We start from the raw sequence: 19,896 nt of genomic DNA, 5'->3' as shown, positions 1-19,896 counted from the left end.
GAGCCAAGGGCTAACCCACCACATCTTGTCAGCATGAACTTGAGGGCTTCTTGTCTCTAATAGCATAGAGCTGAGATTGTAGAGCCGACCTCTTGATCAGGATACCGACAGTGATAAGGAAGTGTTAGGCTGTAGTAGAGAAGCTGCACATTTTGGGCAGGAGTAATAGTGTGAGAGTCCAGCTACTCATATGTAGATTGAACCGTTGCTTTACTGGGATGATATGTGGCAAAAGAATTTTTGCTCACAATAAGTTACAGATTGTTAATGAACCATGGATCTGACCTAGTAGGACATTGCTTACTTTCTTCATTAAAAAAATGTTTGTTTGCTGTCAGGCAAATAAAAGTTTAGCGTTTTGATAGCCATGTATATGAGTTTTGTTCTTTATTCTTCATAAATGTATTTTTTATACCTGTGTATATAGTGGTTTTCATGTACTTTCAGACAAAGAATTCTCACATTTCTGCTCAAAGAAAATACAGGAGGTTTTTTCTTACTTAATCTTTTAATTAGAAAACCAAGACATTTGATCTTTCTGAAAACGGTCAGGTACTTTTTGAGAGAAGTACCTGGAAAAGACCACTGTAGAAAAAGGTGCAAACTTACCATAAAGCTATTAGATTTGGGTCATCTACAAGTTTGTATACTTCTAAATCACCATGCGGATTTTCCTTTTTCTGTTTTCCCTTAGGAAAGGAGACTGAGAAAGCCAAAGATCGGTGTGATAAAGCCACTATGAAGCTTCATATGTTGCATAATCAGTACGTGTTGGCACTAAAAGGAGCACAGTTACATCAGCACCAGTATTACGATACCACACTTCCTCTGTTACTTGATTCACTACAGAAGATGCAAGAAGAAATGATTAAAGCCCTGTAAGATGTATTCTTAAATATTTTTAAACTGCACAGTTTTATGTGTGTGTAGTATTCTAATTAATTTATGGGATTATTTGAAAATAATAACTGTTTACCAAGGGATAACAAAAAATATGTCTTCATCCTTTAAATGACAATAATTGTGCATAGAGAAGTCTACCCAAATAATGCAGACAGTAGTTTTAAGTGGTAACTTAAACTTTCTAGTGACGCACCATCTTATAAAATTTTAAAATCTTGCAGATTAACTACATTGTTTATAGCTGAGCTCATGCTTTGTCCTTGAGCTGATATACTATGGCAAGTTTGTTACTTCTGGTAGTCTTATTTTTTATGAAATTCCACCAGCAGCAAATTGAGTTTAAACTGGTCAGCTGTCTTGAAAGTCATTGTGTAGGAGGATCAGGCACATGCATGGTTGATCATCTATGTGGGTCAAGTACCATATAAACCTGATGTCACTGGAAGGAATCCAACCTTAAAAATACAATTGTCTTTTTCCTGAAGGATCATTTTTTACATCATTAGAGAAGATGTGCAACCTGATTGTGATCTTGGAGAACAGACAGTGAGGATTTTAAGCTCTCTTTTCTGATTTGTGTCCACCATACTGACTCTTTGTCTTCCCTGAAGAATGAGAGTTTGTTAGAGAGTCTGTTCTGTAGGTCTTTCTGGGGTGTTATTTAAATCATTTAATCGAAAACAAGGTGCAGTTAATTTTTTTGGTAGATATTGTTCTTTTAGATGTGAGGCACTCTTCTTTAACTCCTTTTCATACCTTCTCTGAGGTCTATGTTCATCTTGACTTCAGCACACAGGAAGTGAGGGAGAGTGGGGGGATTTCAGGGTTTGCATGCTTATGTGGTGCAGAAACCATTAACTGCCTTATGCAGTATCATATTAATTCCTTTTGTTATGGTGCACGTATCAAAATGAAAAAGACCTTTGTAGTAGTCTCTGTACAGTCCTTTTAATTTTGTAGGTAAAATCACATCAAAAGTCTATGGTTAAATTTGTGTGCTGTAATTAAAATGATTTTTTCAGACTTGTGAGATACGATAATTCACTGAAGACTTTTGTGATGGAACAAGAATCTACTGAACCCACTCACCTTTGTGTATATCTGGAGTAAAAACCTGTGAAAAAGATCCTTATCTCTACATAGACACTTTTTGTGAAATGTGAAAGTATTGGAAAATTACTCCTTTCTAATATCTTTGGTATGCAAAAAAAGGTGATGATTGCAGGTGTAGAGCTTCATCTGTCCATCTGTGTGAAACATACTTCTTTAATAATCCTGATTTTGCAGATGAATTAGTTCAGTAAATTTGAAGAAGTGTAGATTAACATTGCTAATGTTTTGGGGTTTTTTTTTGTTTGTTTGTTTGTTTGTTTGTTTTGTAGTTGACATAGATTTCCTTTCTCTTCCATATAGCATTGCCATAGCTGACATTTACCTATTTTTTTTGTCACATTGTTTGAACTATTTTCTGTAACCTTTTCATGCATGTTGTTCACAGGAAAGGCGAGTTTTAGTGCCTTCTCTTGTCAGTTTTCTCCTCAGAAAAGGTATTGAAAAAATCCAGTCAGATATTTATTTTTTTTTTTCAGAGTAAATGTAACTTGAGATCTTATCCAGGAAAAATCTATTGATACTTTTTTCTCTGCATGTTCCTCTAGGCTGGCCAAAAATTCATCAGTATTTTAAGAAAGCTCACCATGCTTCAGAACCTGGCAAGCCAGCAATTTTGTCAAAGATAAAAATGAAATAGGAAATGGTTATGAGGGTTCGTGTATGAAAAACTAAAAGAGAATAGGAGGGTGTTCTAAGGATGTATCACTGGATGATATTAAGAGTAGTGGCACAATATCACCTATTCTTTTACCGTTCCCTATTGACTTGGTTTTGCCTACTCTCGGAAGCAGGTAAAGACAAGGCTGCATGGCTTGTACTTTCTTATAGGAACTTCTTGCTTGATTTTGTTTCTTCTTGTAAATATATGCTAACGTGTTATTTATACTTATTTTTGTCTGAATGACCAAATCATAAAATAAATGTATGAGAGAAGATAGTTAAAACGATAAGCAAATGAGTTTTTAAAGGAAATGCACATTATTTTGTGACTTGTTTTGCCTTTTGACAGAATATATTTATTTTGTCAGTCAGAACATGAAAAGCTTTAGTGTGGGTTATAACAAGCGTGATAAGTCCTTTGTGAAGAAGGAGTGTCGTCAATGAGCTGTATACATTCGTTTTCCTTGTAATTTTTGCAGTTTTTGGTTTAGCTACCCTGTATGTGGATGCACTGGAATAAGTACAAGGAGCATGGTCTTAAAGACTTCCCACTCATAGTGGATCTGTAAAGAAAAGGCCACAGTTGATCTGTTTCTTTGAGTAATATATTGTCTTATTTTTTCCCTTTTTAGCCAGTTGCAGCAAGAGTTTGTAGAAACAGAAAATTGAAAGTTTGAAGCATCTTCAGTGCCACCTATGCCTTCAGCAGGGCCATGTTATACACTAGAATTTTTTTTTCCTCTCTAGAAAAGGAATCTTGGATGAGTATAGCCAGATCACCAGTCTTGTAACAGAAGAGATTGTGAATGTCCATAAAGAGATCCAGACCTCGGTTGAACAGATAGACCCTGACTCTGAGTATAATGACTTCATAGATACTCACAGGTATACAATTTTTATCTTGGCATGTATGTTCATATTTCTTCTTGAGAAAACCCTGCATTAAACTCCAACACTGCTTAAGTGATAAGAACTGAATTTGTTTCTGTTTGGTTTCTTTTACATTGGTACTTGTAAAACTTTATCCTAGTTTGAAAATTGTTCTACTTGCACGTACAGGAAGCTGTCTGAATGTGAGGTTTTTAACCTGACTCTTTTGTTAACCATCAATTTCTTTGTCTGGCTGTAGAAAAACAAAATTCCAGTTACTGTTATTACACATGAAAAGCTGTAACTTTTGTACTGACAGCAAACTACATGACAGTCAGGTTCAGTGTGACCTAATTTACTGTGTATTTGGATGTAGTTTGCATTCTGGGCTAAATAAGTTTCTCTGCTTCATTTCTCTTATTGTCTAAATTCTAGTTTAAAGTGAACTCTAGGGTACCTCTTTGTACTCTGTGGTTATATCAGGTTGAGCAGTGCCTGAAACTATAGAGTATGCAAATAAAGCAAGAAACTTCCTTTGCTTTAGCTGTATTTGCTATTTATTGAGCTGTTACTCTGTATTAGTATATGCAGAAATAGTCCTAAGGTTCTTGCATTATGTTTTTTTGTTGTTATGTGTGAATTGGTAGTTGTTATGTGTGGGTTTATAGCAGGGTGAGCTAAGAGTGGACCCGTTCCCATTGATACCCCTTGAGAACGTTGGTCATGCTGTGATATTGATTACCGTTTTGTTATCTGCTGTGATTTTAAGACTATGCTCTTTATTCAGAGGAAGAGGAATATGCATCCAATTGCTACCTTTTTTTGTATGTAATTTAAACTGTATTCTAGTTATTAAAATAATTCAAAACCTAATTATTTGCCTTATGATGTACACAGAGATAAATGTTAATTTTGAAAATATTTATGTACTAAATTAGGTCATCAGAAGTTGTTGAACAAGAAATAGAGTTTGATACATCCTTACTAGAAGAAAATGAAAACCTTCAAGCTAATGAGATCATGTGGAATAATCTAACAGCAGAAAGTTTACAAGTCACGTAAGTCTTTCTTTACAAACCCTTCATCCTTTGGAATGCCATTATACATAATATCTAGGCTTCCTCAGATCATTGCATAGCTGTGTCCTCACTTTTAAGGTCCAGTTTATAAAAATAATATTTTCACACTCTAGGCTCATTCCTATGCTGGTTTTATTCTTTGCACAAAATACTCCTCCCCAGTCCATACAAAAACTTGACAGAACTTTCAATATGTGTTTCTCTCCTTCCCAGTCCATTTATACAATGCCTCAAATCTGTCGTGAATCCTCCTTGGGAACATACTGATTCATCTTCCCAAAAGTGTTTTTACATTCAGCACTCTATGAAAAATACTGAAATCTTTTGATGAAACCTCTGAGTACAGTGATGTAGTCAATAATTTAATTTGCAATGCAGAAAATTTTCATGAATATGTTTATTTCACTTATTTTGTGTTTGCTTTCATTTTTCAAAGGAAATTATCATTCATTGTTATAACCTTTAAAATACATTAAATTACTAACACAGATGTAGCTGTTGTATGACATTTCATGGAGCTTTTGGCTGTTCAGGTTGATAAACTATCTTTCTATTTTTTTGTTAACATATTGCCTAGTTAAATCTTTCCATTACTTTTCCCAACTTCACCTTTAATCTTTTGTTACTGGGGAACAAATTTCCTGCTGAGGTTGTGATGTTCTTATTATGTTATCAGCCTCAGCTGTTGGCATAAAATGGTCCAATGCAGTCACTTGTGAGATTGCAGCTATTAATTGTGTATGTATTTTTTTATGTAATGGTCATAACAATTTAAAATGGAAAATTCAGAATTTCATTGACTGATGATATATTACTATATTTCAATTCATGTTTGACTTCATTAAATCAGTTTTTTTTTTCTTTAAAAAGAATAATTGATCCAAATAAGATATCAATGGTGTGTTTGGGATTTTTTTTAAGTTTGTGAAAAGCTTCCACCTGCTTTATCAAATTATGAGCGTTATAGGGTTTTCTGAAAACCAAATTCATAGTGAGTCCTAATAGCGGTGAGGTATTTCAAACATAAACTCATTGCAGTGTGTTCTGCAGGTTATTTGAATCCCTGTGTTTTCTTGACATTACAATCTCTGGATTTTATTAATGTCTTTTCAAGGTCATTAATAATCCTCTCTTTTCTTCCTGTACAATCTGATTACTTTTAATAAATTTATTCCTTAATAGGTATTGAAATAACCTGTTGATGTGAAGTTTCAGCCTCTTTTGTCAGACTCCTCCTTAGTCATGAACCAGCTTCGTATTTCTCTTCAAAGCACCCCTTGATAATTAAAGCCTCTCCCTTCTCTTTAAACATGCTTCTGTTTATAATATATTCTGCATCATTATTAAATTGAGATTATTCCTGCTTAAACTATATAAATGTTGTACATATAGATGCACTTCATCATAGTAACACAAAAAATGTATATACCAAATCTCCCTTTTCAGTAAAGTGTTACAATTTTTCAAAGATTTTGCATTCCATGGCTCAAACAAGAGAAATACTGTCTTGTTTGGCTTGTTTTCTGTATACCGTTGTTTAGAAATAAACATTGGCATGTTTAAGTGAAAGAGATAAAATGCTGGTTTTCTAGTAAATTATTCTGATGAAATGCATATTTGTGTTTATAAACATATGTAGGCAAATACACAGACACATATATATATATATATGTACACATTTTCAATACAAATTCCAGTGTGTCCTGTTATAAATCTTATATTCATCCACTTCAGATTATTTTGTGAATTTGAGAGAGAACTTTTATGGTGTGATATTACTTCTTGTGACAGGAGTCAAATAACTCTTCTAGGTATTGCTGTCTTTAAGGTGTTCACTAGGATTATACTAGGACTGAGCAAAAAAGTTTAACTGTATGAGGTCAGAGGAGAGATTGACCTAACCAACTTGCTTCTTTCATACATTAGCCAACAGGAACAAGTGCAGGGAGGAGAACAAGAACAGGATGATCGTGCAGTGCTGTTTCGTCAGAATGATCTCTCAGCCTCCCATAATTTTCAGCTCAGAAATGTTTTGAGACAGAAGTAGTATTTGTTTATAATAGCCTTAGGGGTAGTTTTTCTTTCCTGAATTTGTCCAGTCAGTTTCAGTATGTACAAGTGTCTGAAGTATGTGTTGTCCACAGAATCTTTAGTCAAGGAATTCCAGAGATTAACTTGATACTGTGTGAACCTGCTACTTCTTAGTTTCGTTTCATGGCTCTTAAGATCTTGTTTTGGAGGAGAATAGGAAAAGTCTGCTGCTTTCTGCTCGTGATATTGTAAACTTCTGTCATACTCCTACTCTGTGATCTCTTTTTCAGAGACATCTTTAGCTTTAGTCTGTTCTTTCACAAGACTTACTCATATGCTTTATGAAGATTGTCATCTTTACTTGAATGTTTTCAAGGTTACTGTATTGTTTCTGAGATGAATGACCAGAATTATGCAAGCAATCTAGATGCATAGTGTAGAGAGGCATAATGAGGTTTCCTGTATTCCTGTTCTGCTTTGTTTTTAACAAGGCCTAGAGAATTATTCTGTTTGATTTTCTAACCACTGCAATGTATCAAGCCAGTGTTTTCATGGAGTCATTCATCTACTGTAATTCCAGGACTTCATTTCTGAATGGTAACAGTCAGCTTAAAGCCGTTCACTACATAAATGAAGCTTTGGGTTGTTTTTTTCCCCTGCATATTTTCTTATTTAAATGTGCATTAAAATTAATCTTCTTAATGTCAGTCCAGTTATTGAGTATCATAAGATCCAGAATAATCCTTTTGTATTCTCCACGTTCAGCTCCTTCCCCCACCTCAAATAACATTGTACAGACAGCATTCTATGTCACTTTTTAAACTGTGTTTTTATTTGGATTCTTATGAACATAGTAAGCCGTGCAGATTTTTGTGAAGCTGCACTAGCTTCTGGCACTATAAAAGCCGTTTACTCTTGTCCTCTTTGTCCTTTTTTTTTTAATTGCTTTTTAGTGCAGGTGAGAACCCTTACTTATAGACCTGCTTAGTTCACTGTGACTGCCTCTGCTTGTATACCTTTTTGAGTGTTTTAGATATATTTTGTTATAGTCTTCCTTAAAGCCACTACAGCCAAAATACCACACAGATAAGTTGCATCAACTTACTATGTATGACTAGAAATTTGCAAGTAAGGTAAGTATATTACATTGTTTGTCCATAGTTGATGACTTTTAAAAAATTCATTCTGTATGCACTGAAACAATAGAACTTTAACTATTGATATTTAGTATTGAGGTCATGGCCTTGGATCTTCAAAATACTACATTGTGCTTTTTCAGAGGAGAACTGCCTTCAATATCTACCAAATATAATAAATCCAGTACACATAGTGGATTATTTCAAAGATTCAGAATAAATAACGTTTGGTTGAATCAGTGATTTTCTTGAGTATGTAAGGGAAAATGACAGCTTTACATAGATTACTATTTAAAGGTTTTCATAAAATATATTGCAAGGAAACATACTGAGAAAACTGTCTCACTTTTACATTTTTTAGGTAAGTTTATATTTGTGAAGAAAGTTTTGACAGAGGTAGCTAAAAGTCAGTGTTGACTAGCTAACCTAGTAGGTAGCCAGAACCTGGTTTGAAGATTCCTGCTTTCTAGTTTTTTTGGGGTCTCATTTTATGCATTCTTATGCCATTGAAACCTGACAATTTGTGATTGTGTGGTTGTTAAAGCCAATAAGTATTATAGTGACTAAGTGGTTAGTAATAAAAACACTTTCGTAAACTGATTTTATGCAGGAAACAAGTGTAAAGCCACGAGAAACTTCCTTTGACAAACCACAACCAAAATGATACAAGGCAGATGCAAAGGTGTCAGTTCTAGTCAGTTTGAATTAAAATTAATGTTTAAAACAAAAAATAAAAGTTGACTACAAGGAGCCAAGTTAGTTTAGTGTGCATATGGTTGCTTTGTTTTGTTTTCTTAGGATAACTACAGACATCCTAAAGTATCTCAGAAGTTTTAGGGAGATCTACATCAACTTTCTCTTTCAGTCTGATGCTCCAATATATGTTTTTGAAATGGTAAAATATTTTAATATGTTGTTTTTGTATGAATACACTCATACTTCCAGTGATGGACAATCTTATTAATTTGATTTTAATTTCTTGAATATTGGTGCTTGATCATTAGATATACCATCTGCTTCCTGTAAATCAGTTGTTAAGTCAATAGAATGTTGATTAAAACTTTTATTAGAAAGCTGATCAAAAAGCAGTATCTGCCGTTACAAAATTGGTAATTACTTTTAGCAAGGTATTAAAATAGTTGCTGTTAAATTGGAGACCTAGTGTAAGAAAATTGTAATTTCTGAGACATTCAGCATACAGATTGTGATAGCCTGAAAACAATAAAAACATTTATTAAAAAGAGTTTCAGTGATATTACATTGAGAGAAATGTTTTAAGTATTTCCCTTATCTCAAAATAAACACATGCAGATCCTTGCTCATTTGGGAAATAAACTTTCATCATTCATTATATGGCTTTTCTATGGTAATTTAAGTCTTCCAAGATAAGATCCAGGACTGTGTGAATAAAGAATATGTTTAATCAACATTGTATAAGATACAGCACGAGGAAGGAGAACTAATTCAATGTTTAAAATCAAATAATTCAGTTTGATTTATATGGACATAGAACATGGCTCCTAGATGTCTAGAGTCCATGTAAATTACTCGCAGTTGACCTTTTGTGCCACTCCGCAGTCTGTAATGGTTTTGGGCAATAGATCTGTGCAGTGGTAGGTACTAGATGTATTTTACCTTTGTTCCATTGTTTACTTCAATTACTTTTTAAAAAAAAAAAATTGGCGTGAAAATACAGGGGAAGCAGAGTAAGATAGTTAAAGATTGATAATTGAATGCCAAGAAGGAAATGAAGTGTGCATATTAAAAAAAGTTCTGGCCTAATGATTGTGTGAAATCTACGTATATATTTTGATATACATTTTAGCAGTCATCATTATATAAGCCATTTATCTGCATTGTTCAGAGTGCAAATGTTCTTGTACATTTATTGACTTTTTAGTTATTGGAATGTTTGCCAGCGTAATTGCAAAGTGTCAGTAATAGTTCGGTGTGCTGCAGCCCCTTCTCTGTTAGTATTGTGTGTTCTTGTACAAGTTTTATCTTTTCCTTTATATTAACTGTTATGAAAGATTGTGTGACTTTAAAAAAGGTGATTGTAGAGAAAAATACACAGATCACTCAACTATTGATTCTGTGTATTTATTTAACATGTACTTCAGCCATTGGAATGCATTTGTCTTTCATAAAGCATCTCATAAATTAGCAATATAAAAATTTTCTTGATAGGAGAGCCTGCAGGCAGCATATCATTCTGTAACCTTGTATGTATGCAGCAGTTAGTATGAGATCTGTAATAATGTGGGTTAATAACATAATATAAAGGTATATCCACAAAAAAAAAAATGACCCATCACTGAGTAAGATAATTTAAAGAGTAATGCTTCTTCAGGGAAAAAAAATTACAATGTTCCCAAATATGTTCAGTTTGTGTATTCACAGTGTGGGTTTCTGAAATCTATGTCTTACAGGTTAAAAACAGTAATAGAAGAACTGATTCAGACACAGCAAACCCTTTTGAGCAAAGAGGAACTTGTGTTAGAACTAGAGAAGAAAATAGAAGAGTCCTCTAAGACTTGTGAAAAGAAGTCTGAGTAAGTCCAAATTAAATTTCAAAATATAAAAATTTGAGGTAAAAACATTTATAATGCAATTCCTAGGTCTTAAATAAGAAGTTACCTCATTTTCTGTTTATGTGAGAAGTGATTATTGTGAAAAAGAACGGTAAGTTAGTTTCCCGTCTCTAAAATAACCCTTATCCACTGAAGATTCATTGGAGAACTGAGCAGTTCCATTAGTTTAATATAATTGTCATAGTTTTGGGGTGGCTCAAGAGCTGGGCCTTTTGATTAGCACTGTAACTTCAGCTTGATGTAGGAAGGGGAGTCAGCTCAGGTTGCCTCTCTGTTTGATGGAGTTCATTGTATAGATGTAATTCAGTGAAAGATTTTTTCAGAGTCGTGTGCAAGACATACTCTTTCTTATGCAATAATATGTTTGGAACTCATCAGGTTTGTTGCATTTTCTTTACCAAACTGAATGCAGATCTGATACCCTGTAGTACTGCATAGCAAATAATGAAGGCAAGGGATTAATGAGTGTTTTACAGTGCTATAAATGAAACATTATTGTAAAGAATCATTCTTGGGCAAGATCTTTAGTAGTTTTTCTACCTCTGGTTAGAAAAAAATATTCACATCCCAGTCTAAACTGAAGTTAATACAACAGATAAAGAAACCTTCTGTCTGTAGTGATGTTTTTCTGATTCTTGTTGCAGTCAGTCATAACTTTACTAACTTGGTCATAAATACTAGTTTACAATACCGGTGACCTGGAAAACAAGTCCTCAGATAATCCTGTCTTCATTCACTGAAGAAGTCTTGAAGCTCTTTGTTGAAGGCATCTTGTCACTTGATACACTGGATAGTTTTTCATTCATACCCAAAACCTTATGTGTGTGTATGATATCAATGTTTTGATTAGATACCTTCCTGTTCTTTCTTTACTGAAGTTCACATGTACTCACAGTATATTTTCCGATTTTTTGGCTCTTGACTTATATTCCTTGCTGCATTGTACTTAAAAGATAAATTCTATTTCAACTAGATGAGTTTTGTGGTGTTTCTTGTTCCCCCCCTTCCCCATCAGTATGGTTTTGTTATTATTTACATCTCTCTGAAAATAGTTCAGACCATGCCTGTGTTTCTTGCTGTGGGTCGGCTCCTTTGACTGATCCTCTAGCAGACGTTTGTGGTGTTGAGGAGATTATTTTAGTTCACACTGCACCAGTGTCTGTAGGTCTTATTAAAAGGTGTGAAATTTGGCTTAGATTTCTAGTTGTAAGATAAAAGTTTCCCTGAAGTCACCTCAGTTCTGATTTGTCATTGGTCATGCCTTCCTCCAACGAGCAGCGTTTTCACCTTTTGATTATAGTATAGAGTGATCAGGATGTTTTTGCATGTACTTTGCATGTACAGTCCCTAGAAGATCTTGTCCAACTGTTGCATGTTTTTGACTGCTGTCACAGCGTATGGCACTGACCTCAGTGCTGCTAGGCAAGGTGAAAGGTAAAGGTGGTAGAGCAGTAAATGAGATCTTGCTTCATGAGCCAGAAGTAGTTCTGTTGGTGCATTGCAACTCTATCATCAGGAAAGAAAGTGAGGAGGTCCACTCCAAATGCAAGAGCTCTAGAGCCTATGTTATTGTTGAGCCTCACCCAAGGTGGCTGAGCTTCACCCTTCGATGCTGAGGAAGACTCCTTCTCTGCTTTATGTGAGCAAAATGGTGGCAAAAGTCTGCAAAATCCTGTTTGCTGTCTCTTCATTTGAACCAGTTTGGACTTTGGCTGTTTCCCCACATCTTCTGGCACAGCTCCAGTACCACAAGTTCTGATTTGTTTACTTGCTTTGCAGTGGCAGCCTGAGTTTGAGCTTGAAAGCGTTTACTGTTGTCTGTTTCTGGCAACACTACAAATTAATCTTTGCATGTACTACACTTTTCATTAGGGCATGTGCAGAAGTTTTATCTCCAGGCCCATGATTTTGTCTTTGTCCTCAATATTTAGTTGTATTGGCACTGTTATCCAGGCACCAATATCCCTTTCTGCCCTCATATGACAAGATCACCTGCAATACAGAGAGTTTTAATTGTATTTTATTTATATATGTGCATGTCAAACATACTAGCTGCCCTCGAGATATGATAGCATGTTGAATATTTAATTTTTGATTCGATTCACCTTTTTACCACTTCCCAACCTGTTGCCCTGTTCCGGTCTTGCAAGGATTCTTCACACAAGATCTCAGCCTGTGAGGCTGCTAGTAGCTCTTTCTAGACACAAGGACTATAAAGTTTGCATTCATGCAAGCTGTAGCCAAATAATTTTGTAGGTTCTAATCCTCATGCGTACAGGGAGTGGGGAGCACTCTATGTTGGATTTGGGTAAACTGATTAGGCAATAATCCATATTGCCACAGTTCAGGAAGAATAGCTCATGACTTTTAACTTGCAGGATATGTCTTGTTATCTCTCCATCATGATGAGTTGAAACCATTCAGTGTTTGGGATGTTGTCATTCTAGCCAATGTGTCTTCAGCAAAGCCCTGATGGTTGAAGGCCATCATTTTTGCAGGGTGATCTCTTTATTTCTCTCACAAGGAGGACCACGTGAAAGAACATTATCTTGAGGTTAATGCCAGGATAATTGTTAATTTCTTTGTGTGCCACTCTTAAATGTCTTCAGTCTCATGCTAAATCAAACCTGTTTCAGGTCCTCTAATTGTGGCTTTGTATGTCATACATATCCTTTTTACATGAGTGATCATTCTGCTTTTTAAGTGGTTGTGTTATTTGGTGACTTAGTGCAATGTTCATCTATAAGGACATGATTTTTATCTTTTCCTTCCAAGGAGGATTTTATGACAGAAGGTTCCCTTATTGCTTTGCAACCTGTTTTGGATAGTTATTTGGCTCAGCGTTGGTTTGTAAAGGAACAATCTCAATATCAACACTTTTAAATTTCTTTTTTTTCTCCAAGGGTAGGGCTTGCAGAAGAATCTGTCTTGTAGGGATTATCTTGTAGGGATTATCATAAAGCTACAGAGTGACAGAATACTGTGATTTTTCTTTACGTTGTCCTCATTCTTCATAGTTCTGGTCTCTCTACCTCCTTCATCTGTTCTTGCAGACTGTGAGAACTCTGCATCTCTTTATAGACCACATGGTGCTGGGCACCGAGTGCCTGTATTGTGCTGTGGATGGTTCTGTCTGATAGGCAGCTTCTGTGCATCTTTTATTTTGGCAGTTCTTAGGGATAATAGAGTCATCTAGGCACCTGTAGAGGTTCTAAGTGGTCTGCTTGTCCTTCAAGAATGCTTGAATTATGTCTGTCTTGGACTATTCAGGGGTATGAGGCGTGTTCAGAGAAGAACCATAAAAATGTGTGTAAGACAAGAAAAAATTGCTTTTAGCTCTTCATGAAGTGAAATTTATTTAGCTTCAAAAGAATGTTAGACTGCAGTCCAGAAATACGTACATAGTAGAGGACCTTTCAGTCCAGAAGAGACAACAGATATCTGTAAATTGACACCAGATTAATTTATACTGGATGTTAGGTGAGTTTAATAGTGCAAATTAGTGCTACAACAACTATGTGGATTGCAGTGAATTTCTCATTAGTGGAAATCATAATCTAAAAAACGTATTTCTTCTCTAAAGGATGGGATGAGGAACCCTACTGTTTATAAATTCAACCAAAAGTGGATGAAAATAGTAGTTTCATCTATATTTATTACAACATGATTTTAGTGATAGATTGAGAAAAGAGAATGGCAAAGTAGGTGGTTGGTTACACTGTCTTGTAGCTTTGAAAATTTTCCAGAATTGCTTTCTGTGTTTATACCTTTGAACCAATAATTCTGTTGAGGAATTTTCGTGCTGTTACTTATAACAGTTTAGTAAAATTTCCTTTGTTAAAGCAGTGAATGAAGTGAAAAAAAGAATAACAGGTTCCAGTGTTGAAAACGTTTGGTTGTTTTTTTGTTTGTTTGGGGTTTTTATTTTTTGTTTTTTTAGCTTTTATGAAACAACATATGTGTTTTCTGAAAACGTGCATTTTTAAATTGTTTACTGTTTTTCTCTGCAGTATTGTACTCTTGCTGAGCCAGAAGCAAGCACTGGAAGAACTTAAGCAAACAGTTCAGCAATTAAAATGCTCTGAGGCAAAATTTGCAGCCCAGAAGGAACTACTAGAACAAAAAGTTCAAGAGAATGATGGGAAAGAGCCACCACCTGTAGTGAATTATGAAGAAGATGCCAGATCAGTCACTTCCATAGTAAGTTTTACATCTGTTTTAGTGAATTGTGTAGCCTTGTATTGTATTAGTCCTGGGATCAGAGTCTCAAGATATTCACAGGGATAACTGAAGTGAATAAACTTCACTTTGCAATTCTGGAGGGCTGTTTAGAAAAACAGTTCAGTTGTGTGTGTTTTTTTAAGTTGCAATAACTTGAAACACCTTCTGTTTGTCTGTGAACTTGGTTTGGTTTTTTGCACACTTGATGCTTAGATTCTCATTAGATTGTTTTATAATCACAAGTGTAAATCCTTAAATAGATTTAGTAAATATGCTGAGTAGCTATTGGTAATTTCATTGGCTGTGTTGAAGAAATACATTCACAGTTGTAGATAGAAAACTAACAGTAAAAGCTGCTGGAATCACTACACACATTGTGTAATTGAGAAGTGACTTTTTCATACTATAATTACTTGTTTCTGTAAACAGAAAGAAACACTGACTTCTTTGCAACTTATTTTTAAATGTTTACATGCTCTTAATGATCAAAAGTAACTTTTTGTGCTATTGATAAAACCCCATATAATTTAAAGATGTACTTGAGTTTGCTAATATTTTGTGTGACTTCCTTTTCTCAGTTATATGCCGCTGTGTGTAGAGATAGTACGCCACATAAGAAAGAAACGCCACCTAAGAAAGAAAACAAACACTACCTGTTTACTAAAGGGACAAGCAGTAGTGTTTGCTTTTATAGGTTGCGTTTGACATATACAAGATGCTTGTGAGTTGCTTTGTTTAGTGGTTTAGCCTGCCATATCTTTTGGCCCACAGAGGAGTGTCCCAGTGACATGATAATGAAATGGTTGTATCTGAGAGGAATGCTTTTGCTTTCTCTGCCCATTTGTGGAACCAAGCTTGTTTCTTCTTCCATTCCCCTTCTACAGTTATACTTAATTGTCTTGCTTCCACTGCTGCAGTTTAATACTTACAGGGCACTAGCAGTTGGTGGCCATTTTCACTGGTACAGAACATTATTTTACAAAGCTTGTATGTTTGTCATGATCTAGGAGAAGTTGATAAAGCACAAAAGGATGGCTAATGAAAATGGAAGGATCAAGATCAGGAGTCTTGTAATCTTTTTGGGGTAGACCATCTTGTTAGTTACTTCATGTAATACTCTGTAGCAGAGCTAGTGAATATTGTCTGGAAAGGTTAGTTGAGATGATGAGTCTAATAAAGAAAATGGTATTGTTCCACCTCAGTTCAAGATTACTAAAATCTGTCTTCTGGTGTCGAAGTCTCTGTTTACAATGCGTTACTAAAAAACAATCCTTGCATAAGTGTACATTACACAGTGAAGAATTCTGACCTCCTAATTTTATTGGAATTAAAGTTACCTGATAATTTATCTGTTTTTTTGCTGGAAGAAGTACATGATGAAATTTCTAGAATAATGCAAGAAATACATTTTTTGCATATATTTAATATGTCAAGAGTAAGAAAAGTGTTGCTATTTTGACTTCAGAAGATTTAGTCGTATAATTTGTATGCACCATGAAAAATAATGGAATATGACTTAGGTGTTGGATGATTTCCCATTAGTAACTTAAAATAAGATGGGCAAATACCACTTAAGTTTTGTTTGCATTTTAACTTGATAGTGTGCTACTGTTGATAGTTTACTCCTGTGCTCGTAAAATTGACTAAAAAGCAGTAGGTACAGCTACAGTCTAAATTAAACTTCTTTCAAATTGTTGTACTTTGAGAGGGAAATCTTGACTGCATCTGAAGAGGAAGAATAATACACTGATGGGCTGCTGTTTGTATAAATAAGGATCTGGGTGATTTTTATAATGCATTATTTTTAATTTTTTTTTTTTTAGTCAAACTCCTTAAAGTTATACAAGTGCTAAATGATCAGAAATGAAATGTTCCTGCTGCTGTTGCTCATCCTGGTATCATTCAGGAGGTTCGTTGTTTCTTCAGCTATAAATCCATTTAGGTTTCTCCTCTTTATCTAAAAGCAGTTCACCTAAGTGTTGTCTCATACTACCTTTGAATGTGATTATTTATTCCTCTTCAGAAATTCATTGCAACAGTTGTTTTACAAATTCTTTTCCTAAGAATTACAAAATCATATTTGGCTTGTGTTGCGAACATGCATATGAAGTAAATTTTCACAAGTGGGGTTTTTTTGGTTAATTTTAAATTAAAAATATGATACACAAAACAACTTTGTAAAGTTTCATGTCTCTCTAAGTATTTATATGATATCATATAAATACAGCCAATTTCATAGTGGAATATTGTGCAAATTGTTTTGTTTTCTGTTTCTTTTACTAGGTAACAGTACAATAGACTACTAACAGGGTATGAAATTCTTAAATGCTGTTTGTGTTTTTATAGACAGTGTTATGTTAGGTGTGTGTTATAACTTCCTTTGTTTCCTGTTCTTTTTCGCTTTTGTTAAAGGTAGGAAGTTTCATAGGTTGTTAGCGTCTCCAGTATGGTTTGGTCAATCCATTTTATTATTTGTAGAATGTTAGCTGTGTGTTGGTGTTCACATACGCATTTTAAGAAAAAAGGAAATTGCTGGACGATTCTGTTGTGTTCAATCATGATAACATAGCAAGGAGTTAAATTAGTTCTGGTTTTGGCCATTCCTGAACATTGCATTTAACAAGTTTGGCATCATATGTGGAAAAATAAAACATATATTCTTGTTTCTAGCATTTCCACCTCTCTACTGAGATAACCTTGCAAGACAGAGAGAATTTTGACACTGAAGGTGCTACAAGTTTAAAAGAATGTCTCAGAGTCTCTTAGAGTTGTGCTGTTTTGATGCTATGCTCTATGTAATTAGGAGAATCATAGTTAACTTTTTTTTTCAATACTTGCATTAAAGTAAGGAGATAGATAGTAAGAAAAAGCTGGTTGTTCCGTGTAAACATCTGGTTTTTTGCCAAAATGTTGTAGTATCCAAATTGTTGTATATTACGTCATTTTACACAAGTTAACCGGTAACTGGAGGCTTGAACTAACTTTTCAGTGTTTAGATGTTCAGGGAATGGATGTATGGCTTGTCATTTCTCTTAAGATACATTCTTGCTGTTGATATGATCAGCAGCACATGGCAGTAGTCCACCATAATTAAAGAAAACAATAGCAACAAAACTTGCATATGTCCAATGATCTGATTAGAAATAAAAACATCAGGAATATTTGGAATATTGCAGTGTTAGTTAAACATTTACTCAGGTATTTAAGTACGATGATGATGGCTTGCATTTCATAGTAAGACTTTAAAATTGCAGCACCAGTATTGACTGGGAAATTGTTACAGAATAAGAAATCTTAAGGGCCTGCTTAAGCCTGGCCCTAGATTTAGTTATAAGAAAATAGTAGTTTATTTTGTTTAACAATAGTACAGTGAAATCTGTATGCCACATTAATATGTCTTCTCTTTTTTGCTTACATGGTAAAAAAAAACATTATAAAGCTGCAAACCCATTATTTTTAAGAATATGTATTGAAAACTGTATGTTTTTCTCACTATAGAAGTGTTTCTTATAGATTTATTTTGCATACTGCAGCATTATACTGGAACCACTGATACAACTGAGACTTGTCAGCAGGTGGAGCTCAGTGCCAGAAAGCTAGTTATGTCTGATTAATCAAAATTTTTCAGCATTACATAAGTTTAAAAAAGGCATGTGAGAGACGCAGACCTGTGGAGGAAGAAATGTGTGTTCTATCTTACATCTAAATAAACTGAAATGGTGGTTTGTTTTTGTTTTGTTCTGATTTTTTGAGGATTTTTTACAAATAGTAAAGTACAGCAGTAGTGTAGAAAGAGCCTAATGCATGGTCTTCAGCAGCATGTAAGCTAACTGAAAGTGCTGTGCAGTTATCCCGCCCATGGAGCAACATTACAAAGTCCCTGTTGTTTCTCCATATGCTCTTTAAGAGACTTCCAGTCCAGGTTGGTTGTCAGGATCGATGGCTCTGGCATACAGATGAGTCAGGAAGGGGACAGTAATGTCTCTGGGAACATGAGCTCATGAAAGGTACAGTGGGCAAGAGGAAGCTGAAGCTAGTGGGATGGATCTAACTATTAATGCACCATTCAAAGAGGGTGCCATCCTTAAAAATATACTCAGTGGGGTGACAGAAAATAGGTAAAAGAGATTTTACATTTCTGAATTCCAGTTTTATCTGTTGTAGCAGTATAATCCAAAAGGAAAAAAAAAAACAACTATAGAAAGTTCACTGTATATCTAATTGGTTTTACTGTTTGTCATTCCTTTTTTAAAAAAGCTTCAGAGATCCTATTCTCAGTGATTGCTTTAAAAGTAAGATAAGCCAGCTTATGATGAAGATTGTGGTAAATGAAAAAAGTAGTTCTCAGTGGTTATGGAAGAAAAATATTAAATGCATGGAACTGTGCTGAAGTGCAAGTTTCACTATTTGTGAATGATTCTAAAAGTACTTTTTTATTTTCCTAATGTGAATGCTTTGTATTTCCATCCCTGCTTTTTAAAATCCATGACTGACTGCTCTTTCTCATATTGTGATCAACAAACCAATAACCTTAGAGTCTTCCTCTGCAGATTTGGTTTTGAGGAAAATATTTTCAGGATTCTCACTAAAATCACAATTGACGACTTTAGTCAGTTTGTGTATTTTGAATTTTTTAAAGTCAGCTACATAGATATTAAGGAACATTTCCAGGAGTTGATTATGTGATTGAAGGTGCTTCATTAAACACATTTTAGATGATGTGTCATCAGTCCTTGAAACATAACCTGCTGAGAAATGTACCCACAGTCTAGGGAGTCTCCTTTTCCCATACGGTCTCAGGCTACATAGGATCTTTATTTTCCAACAGATGAAGGGAAATGATTAGCTTCTGTGACAGCCCATTGCAGCAGTAGCAGAAAGCTTGATGAACAGAGATAAGATTTTTATTTTTCTTCTAGCTGACTTAGAATTTTTTCTGTGCTTTGTAATGCATCACCAAACAGCTTCTGTGTTTATCTGTCCACTTAAGTACTCCTGTACTAATTTGTGGCTCATGACATTATATAAAATCAAGATTATGTGAGGGCATGTATTAGGAAGTGGTAAGGGAGCCCTTCACAGTTATTTGATTTATGTATTTGTAAACCTTGTAGGCTTCCACTGTGCTATTCCAAGATTTTAAGATTCTTGTCAATAGAAATAGGGACAAAGTAAGTCTGTTCATTATTGGTATCTGTCGTGGGTTAAAGTTAACTTAAAGTTAACTCTGTTAATTTTTTTTTCTTTTCTCTCCCTCTTCTTCATAAATAGCTAGCAAGAGGCTGTGTTTTG

General features: G+C 34.7%; 1 protein-coding gene across 1 annotated transcript; it reads left to right on the top strand.

Moving 5' to 3' along the window:
- Positions 1-694: 694 nt before the first annotated feature.
- LOC104466574 (tyrosine-protein kinase Fer-like) lies at positions 695-18,805 on the top strand (the record flags this gene model as incomplete). Its single annotated transcript, XM_010080043.1, has 6 exons — positions 695-878; positions 3,424-3,561; positions 4,485-4,604; positions 10,222-10,344; positions 14,394-14,583; positions 18,785-18,805. Coding segments are annotated over 6 exons (776 nt in total), but the record flags the coding sequence as incomplete, so codon positions are not given.
- Positions 18,806-19,896: the final 1,091 nt, after the last annotated feature.

This window comes from Pterocles gutturalis, unplaced genomic scaffold (assembly GCF_000699245.1).
Source record: "Pterocles gutturalis isolate BGI_N339 unplaced genomic scaffold, ASM69924v1 scaffold49104, whole genome shotgun sequence".
Taxonomy (NCBI): domain Eukaryota; kingdom Metazoa; phylum Chordata; class Aves; order Pterocliformes; family Pteroclidae; genus Pterocles; species Pterocles gutturalis.
Note: the sequence above shows the minus strand (reverse complement) of the source record. Positions and strands in the feature narration are given on the sequence as shown.